General features: G+C 37.1%; 1 protein-coding gene across 1 annotated transcript; it reads right to left on the bottom strand.

Annotated features, from left to right (window-relative positions):
* Window positions 1–15,507: 15,507 nt before the first annotated feature.
* On the bottom strand, window positions 15,508–22,761 carry prph2b (peripherin 2b (retinal degeneration, slow)). Its single transcript, XM_055170444.2, has 3 exons — window positions 21,694–22,761; window positions 20,365–20,611; window positions 15,508–17,792 (listed from the first exon to the last, which is right to left on the bottom strand). The coding sequence occupies exons 1-3, from the start codon at window positions 22,272–22,274 to the stop codon at window positions 17,589–17,591; spliced, it is 1,032 nt and encodes a 343-aa protein (XP_055026419.2). The 5' UTR covers window positions 22,275–22,761; the 3' UTR covers window positions 15,508–17,588.

The following is a 22,761-nucleotide window of genomic DNA, read 5'->3' as shown; positions in this document are numbered from 1 at the left end:
AAAGCGGAAGAAAAACATGTAGAAACCAATACATGAAAGTACATCCTAACCCAAAATCTAACCCCAACCTCAAGCGACAATTATTTAAAAATAGACAAAAAATGAGAAAACAATACATAAAATGACACGAAAAGAGAGTCGTGCCACGGACACGAAAAACTATTTATAGAAATTTGTGCTGAATGACACAAAAAAGACATATGTGCTCAAGGCATGAAAAAAGCTGAATTTCGTGCCATTGACACAAATAAATGAATCAAATTTATTGTGACTAAAACACGACTTGCTGTGAGATCATGTTGTAAAAACTATATTGTACATTGTTTGTTCATATTAATTAATGCGTCTACTATTGTTTACTAATGCAACCTTATTGTAAAGTGTTTCTGATTTTATACCACAATTTCACCAACAAGAAATTGTTGTCAAGTACTATTGGCCATATCTTGAATCTGTGTTTCCACCAAATATTGTTTTTACAGCATCTCAGTAAAACAGGAAAGGGAAGCCCACATTATCAACTAAAAAGTGTCATTTTTACAATTAATAACTTTAAGTGTTTAAGAAATAAGAAAAATCTCTTTAATCATAGAAATAAGAAACACTCCTTCCTTGCAGTGAGTAAGTGAGGGAGGGAGTGACTGAGGAAGTAAGTTAGTAAAGAGGTGAGTTTGTAGGGTAATGAGTTACAGTAGTTTGTAAAGGGAGTGAGTGAGCTTGTAAACAAGCAAGTTATTGGTGGCAGGAGAGAGTGAGTTAGTGGTGGTGGGACTTTACACATTGACATTACGGAAAATATACGGAAAATGCATCCGGGATTTGGGGGTTTTTGGTTCATTCACACTGCCAATGATTTTCTGTAATATGTGTGTGCATTCACGCAGATGGCGTAAAGATCCCGTAAAAACATGTTAAGTGTTTAAAGTCTCGAACTTGGTAGGTTTCTTCTCCGCAGCGTCGGAAGTTTGCTTATTATCCGTTATTTCTCTCTCCTGAAACCATTCACATGCATTTTTGTTTATGATAAGATTATAAAGGAGCATGTGCTGGTAAATGCTTCAGCTTCAGAATGGATATTTGTGGCTGTTTACACTTGGTATTAAGATGTGTTTTCGTCGATCGGATCACAAGTGGACGAGAGAGACACATTCTGTTTACACCTGATATTTAAATTCATCTCTTTTGTCCACTTTCGACTGCTTGTGTCCTGATAACTGTAAGGGGATGATCTGTGGAGACTGTGGGCGAGTCTCTCTCCTGTTATTTAAACATGAGCGGGAGTAACGACGAGTTTAAATGGACGCGAACTAAGTAAACATGCTGCACAGTGTTTTATACATGTATACATTTCTTTGATATTTCAGTGCAATTGATGAAATAAGATCGCGCAACTTTCACACACTCTCAAAATGAAGCTAATGAAAGATGCGGAGATCAGCCGCTTTAGTTTTATAAATGAAAGCCTAAATAGCGTTGTACACCGTGTGTTCGCGCTAGAAGTCAGAAAAGATGTTCGAACGCATTTAACTACATGTGCGTTTACACTTCAAAAGCAATCCAATCAACAGTGTTTTTGACTCCCTCTGAATGTGATCCAAAGTGGTCAAGCTCAAAAAGTTTTGAACACTGTTTACACCCCTATCTTTAGCGTCATCCTTTTGTGATCTGATTGATGGAAACACATCTTAAAGCAACCCTAAAGAGTTTTTGCTCTTTGCTCCCCCTACAGGTTAGAAGCGTAATTGTCCATTACCACTGTCATAAATACTGCAGCATAGCTGGCTCTGATTGGATTGTAGTCTGCCACAAAGCAAGTTTTTGTAGTTTTCACTCGAACTACAGGACCGCGACCCACTGGTTGGAAACTTCTTTAGTGCGGTTTTGGCCAACAGAGAGCTGCAAAGCGAATGTGAAAGTGCTTACCCTGTTTTGAGTGGATCAGAGAGAGAGCGAGTGAAGGGGTGAGTTTGTAAAGGAGTGAGTGAGCTTGTACTGTAAGAAGCAAGTAAGTAAGGGTGTGAGGGAGTGAATGAGTTTATAAGGGCATAAGGTAGTGAGGGAGTGTGTTTTTTGAGCGAGTGATTGAAGTGTGTGAGTTGGTGAGGGAATTGGTACGTTTGTTAGGGAGTGACTGAAATTGTAATGAAGTGAGTAGTGAGTTTATGAAGAAATTATTGAGTGAGAGAGTGAGTTTGTAAAGAAGTGAGTTAGGGGAGAGAATTATTGATAGAGAAAGCGAGTGAATGAGTTTGTAGGGGCGTACGGTAGTGATGGGGTGTGTTTATGAGGGAGTGATTGAAGTGAGGGCATGGGTGAGTTTGTGAATAACTGATTGAGTAAGGGTGTAAGTGAGTAAGAAAGCAGTGTCCTTTTTTAAATAATGTAATTTTCAGAAGAAAGAAAGTGTTTTAGAGATTAAGTAGTGGAGTAGCTCTGACAATAAGTGTTTTTATGTATGCCTTAGTTATTTAAAGCCTCTGTTGTTGTACTGTCTTTCTGTCGCTTGTAGGGTTATAGTATGCATTCTTTATAGACAGCCACAGATCCACTTAGCTAATTTCTGACAATCCCACAAAGACAAGTTTGTGAGCATCATGGATACTATGAAAGTCCTTTCTACATGTTGTTACAGCTGTTTGGAAATAGCGGTAAGACAGGTTGCCTCTGATCAGGGCGGCAGGGCAGGAATGTGCTTTCAATCTATAGAGACCTTGTGTGGGAGCATTTGATCCTCCTTACAAGCAGCCAATCCACCACATAAACTAATTCACTCGTATCTACGTGTCATTGATTCTTGGAATGTGAATTTATGGGTGAGACTTTTCACAAGTTGTAGATTTATGTGACCCTATCATAGTTTATACAAGGCTGTTAAGAGTTGTGTGCAACTGTGCATGTGTGTGTTTGTGTAGAGACAGCGTGTACAGTATTTTTTTAAGCAGGCTTCATTTCTATTCTTCTACCTTTAGTCTCACTGGCTTGCTCTCTTCTCTAAGAGACTTATGGTTAAACACAGAGAAAATGACTCTCTTTCCTGTTGTACGTCTTCTTTCGTCTTCTTTACCTAGAATCAACTTATTCTTGGCTCACCTTTATACACTGGGACTCTCAGAACCATTTTTCAATTCGACATGTATTAAAAACTCCTATGGCATTTCATAGCTTTGCTTTTTTTAACCTTCTCCTCATTTGCCCCATGAGGCTCTAGTCCTTAATTTGTGATGGAAACTGGATTATATGTATGACTGCACTTTCAATTAATATAGTTAAGCAATATCGCTCGAGTAGGAGTGTGATATAGCTCTATATCATCACGGCTGTGATTAGGCCAGAGGCACGAGGCCGTAGGCCGAGTGCCGGAGGCAATCACAGCCGTGATGATATAGAGCTATATCACACGACTCCGAGAGCGATATTGCTTTTATACAACAGTTCAACGGCACACGTTTGAAAAACGAAAACTAGAAAACAACAACAAAGTTATTTTAAAAGCCTCTTTGTCTGAGAACTACTTCTTCCGCCACGGATTTGAGAGCGGCCAGAATGACAGGAAACACTTTCGGCTGCTTTGAATCTCATAACAACTCAATGGACGAAAAAGCCGTTTCTTTATATTACCGTTTCTTGGTCACAAAGTGTAGTTTTAAAAGTAGTTCAGTCGAGAATGTATACAATGTATTATATTTAAATCTGCAGTCGATTAGTAAAGATAGCGCCTGTTTGAACGTTTGCTTAGTGAGATTCGGTACGAATGAGAACCAAAGCATGAGCGGACGTCAGTGTTCACTCGCCCCGCTGACCACCGCCCTCTCTGGGCTAAATCTCTGACAGGGATTCCCTGGCTCTAATGTCAGACTTGTTTGTTTTTGATCATCAAAATGAGATCAAATCAGCAATATTTGGTGTCATGATCAAACTATTACTTGTTTTTTTATTCATATTTAGTGTCTTTTGTGTTGTTATTGTTTTGGCGCGAGGTAAAAGTGAATAAAACTATACTTGTATAATGTTACTATTGCGTTCCCATTTACTCTTAACGCGATACGAGCACTCGATTATTATTAAACTTCGTTCTTGTCACTACTATATAAAACTGTTTTTTATAAGTGTCAGAGAGATGTTTTTGCATGCTGCTTATAAATATATCAGTGGCGATATCTCATAACATGTTTTAATAGTCACGTCATGATAAAATTAATGATCAATGTCCACATTTAAAAGCTGCGGTGCTTACCTGCAGTTTCACTGTGTTTTCGCGTTCTGATAAGAGATATTGCTCCAGAAAATGAGTGTTTACAATCCTCTTTCCAAGTGTCCACACGACGTGACAAGACATTAATCCCATTAAGTTTAACGTAACATCCAAGAGCGCTGTTCTTTGACGGAATAATAACTTCCGATTGGGATGCACAGACTGATTTACGAGCTAGTGAACTAATGAGACACACGGAGCGTGATTCAAAACAGCGCGTTTGTGTGTGTGTCCAGGTCCGTGTGTGGGTGCAGTTTCTCCATTCAGAGATGAGCCTGTTTAGAGGACCTTCATTCACTAGGTGGCGGAATAATACGAAAGGTGAAGCGGTTACAGTGCCGTTATCAGCACAATATCGCATAGCTCTTAGCCAATCAGATTCGAGAACCAGAAAGAAATGTTGTATAATACATTTTAGTGAAATGTTAGAAATGTCCATATCTATAGACGTTCTACTAACTATGTGCATTAGCAGCGCAGAAGGTAATAGGTTCGAACCCAGGGAACACACATGTTGATAAAAATGTTTACCTTGTAATAATCATTTTGGATAAACGCGTTTGCAAAATGCATAAATGTAAATAAGTAACTTACGTGTTGGGTAACTCTCATTAGAGCATTATTTGATTGTTGGGGAAGGGTTTAGGCTTAAAAGAATAAAGATAATTATAGATATTTAGTCAGTCATTCTATGTCTATTGGGGAACCATCACAAGAAAATCAGAGCAGACATAAACCAGACAGTCTAACTAATGCTCTGACTGGTATTTGACAAAAAGTTACTTGTAGTTAGTAAAATGTCTACTAAAAGTTAGTACTGTAGATTTGACAAATCGTCCAATAGTTGCAGTAATTAATAGTTTAACAAAGCCACTTTCTTATTTTGTGGACTATGTTTTGAGACTTCTAGTGACATCACTTCATAGCTATCTTAGAGATTTTCTTCAATGTCTGTCAGTTTTAAAAGATCTAGAGGAAGACATTATACAGTACTTGCAGTCTTAGGCAGGGCCGGCGTCAAGGGGGGGGCATTCGCGGGCAGTGCCCTCCCGAACAGGTTGTTGTGCCCCCCTACAAAGTTTTTTATTACTTTAATATATATCAAGAATAATTAAAATAAATTAAACATTGGATGTTTCATGACTTGTAATGTAATCAAATGAGGAAAATATAGTTGATATATGTTTTCTTTAATTAAAATAGACCAGTTTCTCTGATTGGATGTATTGCCGCGTCTCACCCGTCTTACGTCTTTAGCATATTTGTGACTTGATACTAGCAACGTGTTTTTTCGCGGCATTTTATGGATCGTGTAAAATATGGATATTAGAACATTTAGAACGAACCAGCACCGCCTGCTTCATCTTCATGCAAACACAGACTGGCTCAAACTCAGAGATTAGAGGTCGAGGTGGAATTTACAAATCTACAGGACACTGTTTTAAGGAAGTTTAATGTTCTTACACGACGTCTTCAGCTATTTTAAAGGTAAGTTAGCGTTGTTTTAAATTACGTAAGCTTAAATGTGAAGTGTGGCTATAGACCGTTAACAGCATTACGACGTGATTATGATAAAGCGGCTTTTTTAAAGCTAGGACGCGGTGTGCGCTGCGCTATGAAACACATTCATTTCAATGGCTGCGATGGCGGTTTGTTGTTGCGTCGAGCCAAGCGCGAGCGCAGCGGAGCTCAGCTTGCGCTCACGCCGCAGTCGAAGTTCAATAGTTTTGCGCATAGTTTGTGGTCTTTTGCACTTTATACGGGAAATGAGCTGACAGTCTGTACTAGTTGTATGAGTGTGTGCTTGCTGTATTTGTTGTTTTAATGTCATGTTTTTGCAAGTTATTGTTGCTATTGCGTTCCCCCCGTTGGAAGCTGAGTGCCCCCCTGCTAGTTATGGTCTGGCGCCGGCTCTGGTCTTAGGGTTAGGGTTATACTAAAATTCATTATATTGACGGCCTTTTGGCATTGCAGTATTCTGATTCCCGCAAGAATAATAAAGGTCTGCCAACCAAATTTATTGGAATTGGTTCAACAAACAACTATTTGCTTTTTGAGAAAATCAATTTCCTACAGATTGAAGGCAAAAAAATGGGTGCCACTATGGCCCTGACTTTGCAAACCTATATCTTGGTTATCTTGAGGATTTCTATATCTTTAACAATAATCCTTTTATTAACAACTTGTTTAAATGTTAGATGTATTGATGATTGCTTCATTATTTTTTTAAGGTGCTGCTAGTGATTTTGCAGCCTTTGTCTTATACGTGAATTGTCTCAGGCCAACCATACATTTTAATAAACCCTAACCCTAAAATAATTAAATACATTTTAATCAAAAAGTTCATTTAACTTAACCATTAAAAATCAATTAAACGAAAACATTCAATTAAAATTAACTTAAATATATTTACACATGTTGTAAGGAATACCCACAAGCGCCTGAATATGAAGAGTTTCGTTGCAAAATGAGAAATCCACCGTTTTGTTAATTGTTCAGAAATCACGTTTTTTGGTTGTGCATTCCAATTAATTTCAATGCAACGGCAGTTGCTTTGTTTTGATTTAAACCTTCATAACTTAAAAAATACAGCTAAGTAGCACCATAAAACAAAATAATAACATGATAACATAATAATAAACATGTTTTGACAAAAATGTTAAAAAATGGATTTATCTCGTTTTGCATCGAAACACTTCATATTTAGATTTTTAAAGCTTTTTCACCGAATAAGAACTGATAAGAACTTTAAATACTTAAATATTTGTTAACAAAATGTCATAAAGCTCTTATATTATTGATGTTGTTGGACTACTGACTTATAGTCAGTCATGAATTTTGTGGTATAATGTCATTTATAACACTAAGAGTAACATAGAAGTCCATAGAAATATGTAAAAAAAATAACAAACATACAAATTTACCATACAACAGTAAATAAGATGTATTTAATATTTTTAGGACAGCAATGCTTCAATATTCAAAAAAGTAATAGACTAAACAATTAAAATGAATCAAACTTCTAAAATAAAAAGAATTAAGTGACATTTATTTAATTATTTAACAAATGGTTCATGCATTAATAAGTCGATTTTTTATTTTAGTAGGTAAGATGTACTTTTAAAAAGCAGTAAATGTTATTTAAAAAAAGTTCCTGCAACAAGGATTTTTTTTTAAGTAAATTTTACAAGTTGTTTTTTTTTCAGTTTAGTAAAATGTCTAAAGTGGACTAAATAAAGTGTCACCTACAGTAATAGCTAAACACATCAGATCAAATGTGGCTTGGTCCTCCTCAGTTTTTGACCTTCTTGACTTTAGAATTGTTGAAAATGTTTCACATGATCAGTTTATATGAAAATTAATTATAGAAAATAACCAACATTTTTAAACCATTTGCCTTCATAAGACTTCAAATAATAAGATATGAGTAATATGAGTCTTATAAGTCAAATAATGCATGAGTCGTATCAATACTTTTGTCAAAAAAAATTGTGCTGCTTGTCATTTTGGGGACCTTATCGCACCTGGACACCATCTTCCTTCTTTGTACTGAAGAGTTTAACACACACTCACACATAACCTCTTAACCCTCATATAGTTAACCATAATGTCACTCAAACTGAAATTAGCTCATCAACCTGAAGATTTACATGCAGGGTCATGAGAAGTATGAGCAGGTAGAACTTGAAACAGATTGACAGGTCAGTGTGATGATTCAATTTCTACCCCGAACGTCTGTCAAGCGTAGCAGATGGAAATGTAGACACATGATGGGTGGCAGGCAGAGAGCATCAAATCTCACAGCAAAGTTATTCACAGATACAGAGCCGAGAAGCCTTTCTCATATCATGTGAGCTCTGAGTCACGCTAAAGACAAATCACAGCCTCGGCTCCACTGGCTGTTCGTTTGTTTTCACTGGACACAAAATTTTCCCAAATTGATGCAATTCTATTGATTAAATAATGGTCTGTTTCCTCCTATCAGACTGGCAGTGTAGATGTTTCACTCTTTCACATGTCTCATGTGGTCTAGGAGGGGTTGATGGGCACATGTCAATGTATAACACAGACTACTCTGTCTGAACAGTGTTTTCTTTCTCTTTCTGTGTGGTTTCTATCAAAGAAGCTGTTGTAAACACTATGTAAAGACTTTTCTTTTTAAATCAAATAAAAGAAATCATTTTTGAAAGGGACATAATGTTCATTATTGTAATGCAATTGTCGCCATCTAGTGGCCACAAAAACTGTTATTATTAGAAATTATGACTTTATAAAGGATTTAAATGATCATTGTCTCAACTTTGCATATTTGATCTATGACTTACAAATAGTGCAAATCCTTTAATATTTCTTCTTAATTTTCTGCAATCATTTCTTTGTGTCAAATGTTTCTAAAAGTACTAAAACTTTATTTCTAAGTGAAAACGTTTACATAAACATGGACCCCAGATGGTTATTATAATTCTATTAAAGAGACTGAAAAAAAAATTATATAGATATATTTTTTTCAGTCTCTTTAATAGAATACATCCAGAAAATACAGGAAATGTGTATATAGTATTAAAACTGTATAAAAATGTCAAGTTCAGGGTAAACTCCCCTTCCACTTAAACAATAGCAGACAACTGCAGGATCTCTTAAATCTAAATAAAATTAAATCCTAATTTCTAATTTTAAAGAAATTGGGCTTTTTACTGCATTAAAAATGCTCAAGATGTGTTTAGTACAAAGAGAGGTCACACTAAACACCGACGATGCCTAGAAGGGATTTAGTCCTGAAAATTGAATTATTATTTTTTGTACATATTTTCTGTTTGTATCTTTATAAAATACATTGAAAAATAAATATGGATGGACATTAACATTTCTAAAACAACAAGTCTGGTGGCATAAGACTTTTGCACAGTACTGTGTGTGTGTGTGTGTGTGTGTGTGTGTGTGTGTGTGTGTGTGTGTGTGTGTGTGTGTGTGTGTGTGTGTGTGTGTGTGTGTGTGTGTGTGTGCGTGCGTGCGTGCGTGCGTGCGTGCGTGCGTGCGTGCGTGCGTGCGTGCGTGCGTGCGTGCGTGTGTGTGTGTGTGTATATATATACTTTTTTGTTATATATATATATTTATTAAAAATAATTTAACAAAAAAGTAAAAAATGGACTAAACTGCTCATTCGAATATGTGACCCTGGACAACAAAACCAGTCGGGTTGTTAACGGGTATATTTGTGGCAATAGCCAACAATACATTGCTTAAAATGTTATCTCAAAATCATTGGTATATTAAGTAAAGAACATGTTCCATAAAGATATTTTATAAAATTCCGTTCCAAAATATATTAAAAAAAAAATTTGTAATATATGCTGCTAAGGACTTTTTTTGACAAATTTAAAGGTGATTTTCTCAATATTATGATTTTTTTTTTTGCATATCTGCCAAATATAGTCCTATCCTAACAAAGCTTATTTATTTAACTCTCAGATAATGTATAAACCTTGACCCTTATGACCCTTATGAGTTTTGTGCTCCAGGGTTACACAGAGCCCAACAGATACACTGCTGTCAAAAACTTTAGGGTTATTTTACAAAAAAAAAATTCTCGTGATCTTAAAAATCCTATAGGTGTAGATCTGTATAGGTTAAATGCTTGTAATTGCTTTTGTAGACAAAAATACAATTGTGTCAACATACGTGACCCTAAACTCTTAAACACACAATGCAGGAGAACATAAAGTGATGTAGTTGTTGGTTTAAAGAGGAAGAGGAGGAGGAGAAAGGCAATGAAGAAGATAAAGCAACAGCTCGGGTGCCGGCTGCAGCGACCCAAAGCAGAAGCCTGTAAAATAAATCACACATCTGCTTCCAATGAGGCTTTGACATATTAATGCCCCTCAGCTTGTTATGAAATTCCTGTAATGCCCCTCCCACCCCTCACTCCCAGGGCAAAATGTACATGCATTATGTCATACATCAACCTCATCTATCTGTACCTGTCATCTTACACAGTATCTGTCTGTCTATCTGTGTGACATTCGAATATTGAAAAGCTCATAAATTGCATTTATACAGAAAATAGGTTTTAGATGCAGGAAGATTATGGGTTAATAGATTCTTCAATCTTTCAGAATTATCTCTTGGACACCGAGTCAGAGCAACATGTGGTCTTTGTTAAAACTCATCTGAATGAAACAGAGTAAGGGGAGGACTTGAGCTCTTTGAAGCGAGCATGAATCTGAACTCTGCAGTTAATTGTCCACAGACAAACTTAAAGTCTCTGTTTATTTATTTGAGGAAGAATGTTGTTCAGGCATATGCTGTTCTCTCAGAGACTAAACTACAGTTCCATTCAAATGAACACAAACTAGCCATAGCCTTTACAGAGCCAGAGGACTTTAAAGTTCGTCTGTCTTTTATTTTGTTTATTGTTGATTATTATTCTCGTTTAATTTGAAATTGGCCAAGGAATTGAAGGCTAACAAATACTGTAGACCACCACAAATGCCCTGCCATTTTAAATTGCCATAATGCAATCATCTCAATATTTATACTTATGCATTTAAATGCTTACATCTTACTTCTTTTAAAATCAGTAGATGTAATACCTGGGATTGAATTGCTAACACAATGCTGTACCAACAAAGCAATATTTTATCAACAAATTTGTAAATATTAATTAACTAAATGGCCTCAACTAAAAGAGTTTAATGCAAATTGCTCAGTGTCAAAACAAAAATATAGTGTGCCATGCTTGTCAGTCTAAGTAAATATGATAAAGATGTGTGGGACTTATTAAAGAGCTGGATACTGTGTTTTAAATAGGCAATACACCTTTGTCACAGCCATGAATTATGTTATACAGTACCACTTGGTACTGCTATAGAAGTGGGTGGTATAAGTTTTATAAATTCAATATACTAACTACTTGACACATTATTAAGAGAACTGTACAAAAACATCCTAGCACAAATGTCTTCAAACTTTTTAAGGGCAAGGGCCCCTTTAAGCGATACTTCAGCCAAATACCAAAATGACTGCATAATTTACTTACCCTTAAGCAATCCGAGATACATATGTCCATCATTTTTTCAGATGAGCACAACTGGAGTTATTTTAGTAAATGTCTTTGCTCTTCCAAGCTTTATATTGGTAGAAAACAGGGATCAGGGAACAACTTCTGAATTTAAACCCCCAAAAAAGTGCATTCATCCTTCACAGAGGTAATCCACACAGTTTCTTCTGTGGGAAATCGATGTGATTTTGTAAGAAAAATATCCATATTTCAAACTTTATTAACTGTTATAACTAGCTTCCGGTAACAGCACTATCTTGGACTTTAGCGTGGTAAGCGTTGGTTGCCATGGGTACGTTGCGCAGTGACTCTCATGAATCACGTGAGTACAAAATGTCATCATTACCGGAAACTAGTTATTATAGTTCATAAAGTTTAAAATATGTATTTTTCGTACAAAATTGCATTGATTACCTGCAAAGACCTTTTGAAATTTGGCTGGAGTATCACTTTAATGAATAGAGAGGAGGAACAGGGACCTACAATTCATGTTTTAAATTAAAGGACAAGTTCGGTATTTTACACTTAAAGCCCTGTTTTCAGATTCACTGTAAACAAAATTGCGTAGAAATTACAATGTTATTGCAGCTGGGTTGCCGGTAATTTACCGTAATTTTATGTTAATTACTGGCAAGAGTTTGTTATATACATTTTAAATATTAACAACTCTTAATCTTTACAGAATAAAACTATGCAATAACAGCCTCATGCAAAGCATTCTAGGAACCAGAAATCAACATCAACCTTTTTCTGCTTTTTGCTTCAGTTTTTGTTTCCCAGAATGTTTTGCTTGATGCTGTTTTTTTAGTTTTACTCTGTAAAGACAAAGACTTGTAAATGTTTAATGTTCATTTAACTTTGAACAAAATGTTGCCAGTAAAAAACATACATTTAAATCTACGGTAAGTTACCGGCAACCTGCAGCTGCAATTTCTACTGAATTTTTTACAGTGTTGTTTATGATGAAATAGAACGGTTTTGATTGAAATTTCAACATATGCGGCTGCCCCGGAGAATTTTCAGGTGTTTGTTGAATCACCTGCCACCTCTATAATGGCTGTATAGGTGCACTGGAACAATCCTTCCTAAAATGCATTAAACTTTCGTTTACAAAGACGTGAAACTCACTGAGTGGTCAGGGGTGTTCACTGATATGCTCACACAAAAATCGCTGCAAAAGATTGTTTTAGATTGTTTTAGCACAGGTGTTTTAGCATTTGTTGTAAACTTGTGGACCTATTTTTCCAAACGCTTCACACCCGTATATTCTTCCGCTGAGAGCTTGAATAATAGACACTCCAGCCCAGGTGATGGCGATAATCCACCTTTACCAATTGCAGGAATACAAACAATGTTCCCGGCGCGGAATAACACCGTACCTCACAGCACATCTAATACAAGTCAATGGAGTTGGCAAAAACTATGATAAAACCTGTTGGAATGCGTATTTTGCAGTGATTTTTGTGTGAGCATACCAGTGAACACCCCTGACCACTCGGTGAGTTTCACGTCTTTGCATTTTAGGAAGGATTGTTCCAGTGCACCTATACAGCCATTCTAGAGGTCGGAGGTGATACAAGAAACACCCGAAAATTCTCGGGCCAGCATCATATGTCCAAATTTCAGTCAAAACCGTTCTATTTCATCATAAACAATCTGAAAACAGAGCTTTAAGTGTCAAATACCGAACTTGTCCTTTAAGATTGGATTTACATACTTAGTTATGCTCGTTACAAAAACATTAAAATAATAAAACTTTTGGTATACTGAACAGTTCATAAATTGAGAACGTTATGCTCTTTATTTTAATCAAGTTTGAGTTTTAGCATATTAATTCACTTTTGTTTAATGCCTAATTTCATTTTTCTAAGAAAAAATTAATTCAAACAATATTTGGAGGACCCCAAGTAATAACACTACAGACCCCCAAGGGGCCCCGGACTCCCTGCTGAAGACCCATGTCCAAGCCTATCACATTAACATATATGTGTATATAAGTAATACATTTTTTTGACAGCTTGGCGCAAGGTGTCACGAGGGGTCACCTTGCAGGACATTGCCTTGCCCCCTATGGGAAAAAACACATTTTTGTTGTTTATATGTCTATGTGTTGTTTTTAATATGCTTTAAACAAGCCATGTAAAAATTCATCATGCAACACCATTGCTGAGTATATTGTCCATAAAATTGGAGACAGTGTTATTCCCGCGATTTAAAATCGGCTTGGTTTCCAACATCACAAAGATGTAATATTTCAAGTTATAGATACTACAGCAGGGAAATTAGTATTTGACACATCAGCATTTTTATTAATAAGGGAATTTCTAAGTGGGCTATTGACACAAAATTTTCATCAGATGTAGCCATCAAGCCAAATATTGAATTCATACAAATAAATCAGACATTTAAGTATACAAGTTGGGAATAAGTATTACATTCATGCTGTTTTAAAGCATGAAGAAATGCGAGAAGTAAAACTTTTACTGCTATTATGGTGTTCAACAATGAGCAGTTTGTTTCTCTCCCTTCTTTTGTGACTTGCGGTATTTGTGTTTTTTTCTGTGGGGTGTTTGTTGTATTTGAACTTTTTCCATGAATTAACCCGGCTCTTAAACATTATTTTGACGTGTGCTGTGTTTTGTGTTTTTTATTTCTGTTTTTGACACTGCTTCCACCATTGTACTGATGCAGTGATAATAGTGCAGAAATTAAGGCTATGTCCTTAATTTATTTTCAGTCACGGCCTTCTTTAAGTCTTTTTGTTTTGTTTTAATAGTGGCCTGCAGCTTCAGTACTAAACAGTTTATTTTGGGTCAGACATGCATACAAACAAACACTGTTGCTTCTTTTTTAAAACTTTTTTTCATGCCTCACTTGAATTGATTCAGATTAAACTCCTGTGTCTAATGCAGTGATTCGATTCTCTCAAACACTTCCAGTAGGTGCAGCAGTATCACATCACAAATTGACTTGTTAATATGTGAAATCCTGTATTGTACTAAAATTGTAAAGCAGTGATGAAATACACATTTTGCATGTTAAGAAACTGTGTATAATACACTTAACAAGCCACATAAGCATTAATGTAAAGGTAACATAACAGGTAAGTTTAGTGGCTGTAGATGAATGTGTGACCCAGTTTACAGTAAATAACCTATTTTGCTGGCTACAGCATTTCTCCAGCGTGTCCTTCTTCTGTCCAAATCCAGTTCTCATCCAGGAAGATTGGAATAAAGAGGATTACATCTCGAGTTAAAGCCACTGTCCAACTCACTGTGTTTAGAGTCTTGTTTTAAATAAGGATTTCTCTGGAAGTACAATAATATAATGGCACTTCTGTTTAGTTTTTATTGAGTCTGTGTGACATTAACAGTTTTTCAGTTCTCTAAGAGGAAACTTTTAAATGTTTGCACAGATTTTTTGAGTTTATCTGCACCACCTTTAAAGTCACATATATAATGGGGTTCTCCTAAAACATATTTTAAACACAAAGACTCTTCTGAGAATATTCAGTAATATTCACTCATTTATTCAATTAAATGATCTGTAGCTCAGTAATGTCCTTCCTCCTAATACCACCTAACTTTGACTAGTAAATCATGTCTATAATTTAAACCAAATCTATAGCTAATATACAGTATATAATAATTAAATATAAGATCTGAAAATTGTGTTACCTGTTTATAAAGTACAAAGACATATAGTTTTGTAATAGAGATATCCAGTGTACTTTCCTGTGTAAGATCCCAAAGCTTCACCTGAGAAGGTAAGCTGATTACCAGCTCTTATCCACCCAGTCACTTTTTATTGACTTGAGGACTGAAGAAAATTGCAATCGACAGATGTCCAATTTAACACCCTGCTCACCTTGAAATCATTATTTTGAAATATATTTGTCTTTATCCTTATGACAATGTGCAACCTGTTAAGCAGTGAGTAGTAAGACCATAACCACAAGTAGTCATCATAAATAGCTTGTCATTATCATGGTTAGGTTAATGTAATGTTTGTGTGGTGTCTGGTACAGGTATTGCTGTAGCAGTTGTTTTAGTAATCCATTTTCTCCTCATCATCCAATCACGTAAAGCTGTGTCCCGCTGGGCTGCTGCTGTCCAAACATCTCTCACCTGAAACCAACTCTACATCAGCTTACTTTCACTTCTAAAGACCTTTAAAGACTGAAGTAAAACTACAAAAATGTGGTAACACCGAATCACTTTGTCATATTTATTTCACAAAATTGAGCCTACATGATCAACTCAATCCACAGACTGACATGACTGCATAGAAAGCTTGCAATGTACAGAAAAATGTCAAAATGAAAAATTAGCACAAAAGACAAGAAACAAATAAACTGATTAGGTGCCTGACTTAAAGGGATAGTTCACCGAAAAATGTCCCATGATTTTTAAATATGGATTTTTTTTTTACAAAATCGCATCAATTGCCCTCAAAAAGCCTTGTGTGGATTACGTCAGTGAAGGATGGATGCCCTACTGTTATATAAATTAACAACCCATTCTCACTCCCGAAGGCGTCAAAATCTGAAGCATGCTCAAACGCCCCCAGCGCCAGCACGAAGACGCGAAGGGCGCCCCCACGCATCACCACATGGACGAAATGGGAACTCCGCCGCCCCCACGCCAATCCCCCAGCGCCGGACACAGACGAAAGGGGATCCCGGAAGGCGATGCCGCCACACCACGCGACGATCGGCAGGACCATGCCGCCTCTGGACGGTAACTACTCAATTCCTGTTCAAAATTTTTTATCATTGTCACTTGGGGTTATAACGACTTTCTGTTACATAAAATTACATCCTAACCCAAACCCAACTCTAACTCTAACCCCAAGCGACAATGGTTTAAAAATCAGAAGACAAAAAGTATAAACAAACTGACATCCAAACCCCAAGTCTAACACCAAGTGACAATGGTTTAAAAATTGGAAAAAAATTGAGTAGTCACCATCCAGAAGCGGCATGATCCCGCCAATCGTCGCACAACGTGACGGCACCACCCCTCGGGACCCCCCCCCGTCCACATCCGACGCCGAGGGACCAACACGAAAACAACAGAGCTCCCACCCCGTCCATACAGTGACGCATAGGGGCACCCCTCGCGTCCCCACACCGACGCCGAAGCCGTCCGAACATGCCCCAGACCCCGACGCCTTGGGGAGCGAGAATGTGTTGCAATAAAAACTCAAAAGGAAAAAATTGCTTAAGTTAGCAAAACACCCAAACAATAACGTTATATGCGTTAGCCGAACAGAAACAGAGTAGGCCTACTGATGAAGCACTGCAGTTTGTTAACCAACGTATCTTTCTTTGTGACTCCAAGTAATAAAAATGCCAGACATTCTATATTAATCAACACGTTTGTAGGCAATAGCGGGCTGATAGCAGATTAGCAGAGCTATAAACGTTAGTTAGCCGCTTAGCTTGAGGCTGAGTTAGACGGTTAGTTTGAGTGCACACAACACAACTTCATATTTAGCATGCTCAACAGAACCTAAAAGCAACAATTATTAATTGTACTTACAGGTTATGATTCAGAGAAGCAATCTGGTCCAAATAAATTAGGCATTAACCCACTTTAATTAACCCCAAATTCCCTTTCACAGCGCAAAGAGAGAGAGAAAGAGAGAGAGAGCATAGTGTCTTCTCGACATGACAGGGTTTCGTGTATTCATGGTATAGACTACGTAAAACATAGGCGGGTATTGCAAGATGTGACGTAGCAACTTTACGGTAAAGAGATTCGAAACTCTGGACAACTCGTTCCAGCAACTCTGAGTCGACTCTTTCTTTTCAAAGCCAATAACTTGAGTTACGTTCACTTTCAGCTTTGCAGATTTTCAGACTGTTTACATTCACTTACAACCACATGACACACTGCATGAAAGGTAATTTTCGTGATAGCATAATGCGTGCTCTTTAAAAAAAAACAATTTAACTGTAAATTAACCTGAGTTGGATTTTCAACCTAAAACTTTGTTGAGTTTGTTCCGCCACTTCATGCAACAGGTCACTGTTGGCCGTATTATCAGATATTGCTAAAATTGACTAACATTTCACATGTTTACAGATATATTTTCTTAAAATATAAGATAAAAAATAAGCTTTATATTTACATGGTAGTGTGAACATTTATTCACAATTGAAAACTTTTGGATGTAGAGTGTGTATATCCTTAATCTTATTTACATCTTTCATGCTTTCCTTCCCTCAAAATATGAATGCCTCAGTCCCAATGGGTGGGGATAGGTGGGGCTTTCTCAGCTTGCTGCAGTAGGTTGTGCATCTCCCTCCTGTACTTGGCTTCCTTTACCCAGCGTCTTGATCTTTGCCATGATGCTAGAAAGCGTCTCAGTCACGCTCTTCTCTAAAAGCCAGCCCTCGCTTTCGCTCTCTGGATTCTCTGGATCTGTCAGGGTTTCCAGGGAGGTGGTCAGATACTGGAGTCCAACAGTCGCAGATCCCTGCAACACAAAAACAACAGAACGGATCACCAGAAAACTATATCTAAACCTGACGGTGTTTCCACCATGAGAAGAAGTGATTCATGTCTCAGGAATATTTGTGTCTATTGAGGGTTTGGCTATGTTAGATTGGCTCACCTAATTGGTGTGTGCTTCAATTGTTGTGACTTTCCAAGAAAAATATTTTAGGCGTATTCCTTCATTTTGAATTAAGGTTAACCCTCTCAAACTAGTTTTTCTGCATAATTGGTGTCACATCAACTGTTATGCAACAGCTCAACTAAAGGTTTGTTGTGCCCAGATGTGCTAAGCATACAAATCATACATGGACTACTTCTACAAGAATATATAGGAAACTGTGGGTGTGCCATGTTTTTATAAGTAGGAGTGTTTTTTTTAGGAAACAAACTCATGGTGGAACAGTGTTAGTTAGGTACCTGAGGGGCTGTTTACATGTCAACAATTTCAACTTTAAAAAGGAAAATTTTATGTGGTTTGGCTGTTCGTTTACATGACAACGGGCATTTAGAGTCATAAATATGCAGACTTTTAATGATGGGTTTCAAAGTGCAAGTTTTTAAAAATGATGCCTTGTCGTCTTTGTGTACACTACGTAAACTCGAATCTGTGATAAAGATCGGTGAGCTTAAGTTTATAGGGGTTCGCAAGTATAACCAAAACATTACAGGTGGCCAATAGGACTGTTCATGTGTTCGTGCTGCTCAATATACAGTAATGAGTTCATTGTAGGGATACTACAGCGAATAATGAAAATTAATCCATGATTTTCTCACCCTTAAACCATCCTTGATGCACATCTTTTTTCAGATGAACACAATTAAAGTTATTTTAAAAAAATTACAGTTGCTTCAATGCATTTAGGGGTGTGGTCCTGGTCAAGACAATCTCCTGACCTCCAAACTAAATGTCAGAATGGGAAAGAAAGGTGATTTAAGCGATTTTGAGCGTGCCATGGTTGTTGGTGCCGGTCTGAGTATTTCACAATCTGCTCAGTTACTGGGATTTTCACGCACAACCATTTCTAGGGTTTACAAAGAATGGTGTGAAAAGGAAAAAACATCCAGTATGCGACAGTCCTGTGGGAGAAAATGCCTTGTTGATGCTAGAGGTCAGAGGAGAATAGGCTGACTGATTCAAGCTGATAGAAGAGCAACTTTGACTGAAATAACCACTCATTACAACCGAGGTATGCAGCAAAGCATTTGTGAAGCCACAACACGCACAACCTTGAGGCAGATGGGCTACAACAGTAGAAGACCCCCCCGGGTACCACTCATCTCCACTACAAATAGGGAAAAAGAAGCTACAATCTGCACAAGCTCACCAAAATTGAACAGTTGAAGACTGGAAAAATGTTGCCTGGTCTGATGAGTCTCGATTTTTGTTGAGTCAGAATTTGGCGTAAACAGAATGAAAACATGGATCCATCATGCCTTGTTACCACTGTGCAGGCTGGTGGTGGTGGTGTAATGGTGTGGGGGATGCTTCATTGGGATACTTTAGGCCCCTTAGTGCCAATTGGGCATCGTTTAAATGCCACAGCCTACCTGAGCATTGTTTCTGACCATGTCCATCCCTTTATGACCACCATGTACCCATCCTCTGATGGCTACTTCCAGCAGGATAATGCACCATGTCACCAAGCTCAAATCATTTCAAATTGCTTTCATGAACATGACAATAAGTTCACTGTACTAAAATTGCCCCCACAGTCACCAGATCTCAACCCAATAGAGCATCTTTGGGATGTGGTGGAACGGGAGCTTCGTGCCCTGAATGTGCATCCCACAAATCTCCATCAACTGCAAGATGCTATCCTATCAATATGGGCCAACATTTCTAAAGAATGCTTTCAGCAGCTTGTTGAATCAATGCCACATAGAATTAAGGCAGTTCTGAAAGGGAAAGGGGGTCATACACAGTATTAGTATGGTGTTCCTAATAATCCTTCAGGTGAGTGTATAATAGCCAACTTCCAGCGACACCCACTGGGCATTATTTACTTAAGTATCCCTTTAAAGCTTCTCTAAGTTTACTAAATTTTGTCGCTTTATAGTCCAGGGTCACTTGCAGCAATAAACCTATTACAATAAACTCATCTTCCATCTATTCAAAACCAAAAAATGGTTTTGCAGTCTTGATTGTTTGTATTTATCACTCTGCTCTCAATCACAGGGGGCGTGTCCTCTGTCGGTAAAGAAACCACGCTCACTTGCGGGAAAGCTGCAGTCTCTCTCAACTTTCAAATACAGCTACAAACTGAATGGATGCTCACATTTGTGTTAGCTATCCACTGGTTGGCACGTTTACACCGTCATGTCATCAAGACAGAAAGTGTTAATATCCAATTAATAAGACAATTAATGACCTACTTTCTTTTAAGCCTATTTATATTCTTTACGCACCAACTGACCTTATAATCCAGCAGCATACCTTATAATCCCACAACATACTCTCTGTTGACCAACAGAGCATCAAGAAAACTGCGTGAATGTAAGATCAGGGGTGTGCTATTGTCAACATGCACGCTGAATTTCCACATGCAACCCACCTGCATGATAATGAACAGCAGTACGAAAGCACCGATACTGTTCATCATGCCCCCGTAGTAGGACACCAGCGCTTCACGGCATCCTCTGGTCCAGATGTTCAGATCCTCAGTGTGGTGGTCATAGCTGTAGTGAGCTGAGTTGTTGGTCAGGTGATGTTGGATGCAGGGGCGAGGAGACCCAGGATTGCAGCAGCTGAATGGGACGCTTTCCATCAGATACTTGCCTTCCACATTGCTTTGGATACGACTATGAATAAGAAAAAATTAAAAGAGTCCAATAGCATTTAAGTCAAAAAGAGAACATAAAATTATATATATATATATATATATATATATATATATATATATATATAATTTTATGTTCTCTTTTATTTTATGCTATTGGACTCTTTTATATATATATAAAAGAGTCCAATAGCATAAAATAAAAGAGAACATAAAATTATATATATATATATATATATATATATATATATATTTACTGCCAAAAATGATTTTCAAGAAAAAATATTCTTAGTATTTTTGTCTTGTTCTCAGTAAAAATATCGAAAAATTACTAAAATTAAGATGCTTTTTCTTGATGAGCAAAACGACCCAAGAAAATAAGTCTAGTTTTTAGACCAAAAAAGTGATTTTGTGCATAAAACAACCAAAAAAATTGCCAATGGGGTGAAGCAATTTTTTCTTGACTTTTTCTTGAATTTAAGTGTTTAAGAAAAATTTTCAAGATTTTTTTGCTTAAGAATTTTTAGATATTTTTACTGAAAATAAGACAAAAATAAAAATAATTTTTTTTCTTGAAAATATTTTTTTTTGCAGTGTATAATATATAGAAATATTTTGTCACTATTATTGCGTGAACATAATAAAAAAAAGCTTTTTAAAAATGTATTTTCAGTTTCTATTTTACATTTGCCAAAATAAAATGTCAAATCAATTTTTTTAAATATTTGCAATATCACCTTAAAAAATGTATATGAATCTATTATTATTATTTATAATTATTATTTTTACATATTTTGTTTTCTATAATGAAATATATAGAAACTTCCATATTTTACTGCTTCCCTTTCTCTCTTTATAAACCCTACATGCCAGTTATTTAATCAAGACTTTGAAGAAGTTTTGATTCTTTTGGCATTCAACATTTTACGTTGTTTTCACTTTTGAGTTGTTGTCTTGGTTGTTGTGTGTAATAAATAAAAATAATTTATTTGGGTTACAGATCCTCGAGATGAGATCTGGTGACTTTCTTAAACAAGCTTTCATTTTCAGAAATCACATTTCTGATCCTCACAATTTTTACAAAAAAATGTTTTTAATACTTACGCTTTAACGTCCTCATTGCCAAAGTCCAGGTAGCGGTTGCTAATCCACTGGATCTCAAACCAGTCCTTGTAGTTGTTGTTTCCACAGCAGCGAAACTCGATCTGGGTCATGTCCAGGGTTCTCTTCATGAAGCATCGTCCCGGCGTGTCCGTATCTTTGTAGTACTTCATTCCGTTCTTCAGGCCGTCGGTCAGAGCAAAGTGCAGAGAGATCTGCATCAGAAAACACAGCAGGGCCGTGACGAAGAGGGCGATGGAGAAAACCACACATCCAACCATGTAGGACTTCAACATGGGTTTCCACTTGGTAAACTTGGCTGTGTCAAGGGAGTCGTGGCACACTTTGCCCCCAAAAGCATTGATACCACAGGCCGCCAGTCCCACCAGGATGAGCAGGTTGGGCACAAAATGGCTCTCGTTGTTATCCATCATCTCGCTTCTCTTGCGTAGCTCAATCTTAAAGAAGATACCCATGCTAAAGACGAGGATCCCGGCCATAACACAAAGCCAGTACAAGAGCCACAGTCCCTGGGCCAGCTTAACTCGCTTGGCCAAGTCAAATTTTACAGGCATCAATGCCATGTTTTTATTCTTTCAATATGTTTTAGGTGATGCAATGTCCTGTTATTTTATGATTTGTTGTTTTGTTTTCTTAGCTTTGTCGAAATACTGAAGACCTTAAACAGAATGTTTTGCAGTCCAGAAGCTTAGTTCAGTAATCCCTCATTAAGCAGATCCACATTTCCCTCTTCATACCCATTCTGATCATCCACAATTCAAAAACGTCCATAGTGTTGGAAACTAGAGGCCTATGCCTCTAGAATTTCACCTAAATTCACCCAAATAGACCTTTTGGGGGGCTTCGAGGTTGTTACAGATGCTTCCCTTACCTTCAAAAGGGTGTGGCCGGCTGAAGATCTGTGTGACTGTAGCATCAAGTTCCTCTACGTCACACTAAACCCGGTTAAGCAGCGCTCATCCCATTTGCAGATGAGCTGAGGATTCAAATCCCTTACCTACTTTATAATTGGTTAGTTACTTTAGCATCAGTTTCCTCTTTTGTCTTCTG

This window comes from Misgurnus anguillicaudatus, chromosome 11 (assembly GCF_027580225.2).
Source record: "Misgurnus anguillicaudatus chromosome 11, ASM2758022v2, whole genome shotgun sequence".
Classification (NCBI taxonomy): Eukaryota; Metazoa; Chordata; class Actinopteri; order Cypriniformes; family Cobitidae; genus Misgurnus; species Misgurnus anguillicaudatus.
Note: the sequence above shows the minus strand (reverse complement) of the source record. Positions and strands in the feature narration are given on the sequence as shown.

What these genes read in the sequence shown, in the direction of transcription:
- prph2b (XM_055170444.2), bottom strand. Translation starts at nt 22,274, where the DNA reads ATGGCATTGATGCCTGTAAAATTTGACTTGGCCAAGCGAGTTAAGCTG. An exon ending in GGCAATGAGGACGTTAAAGC is followed by an intron (nt 20,612 to 21,693) that starts GTAAGTATTAAA and finishes TCTTATTCATAG; the next exon opens with TCGTATCCAAAGCAATGTGG. An exon ending in TGCTGTTCATTATCATGCAG is followed by an intron (nt 17,793 to 20,364) that starts GTGGGTTGCATG and finishes TTTGTGTTGCAG; the next exon opens with GGATCTGCGACTGTTGGACT.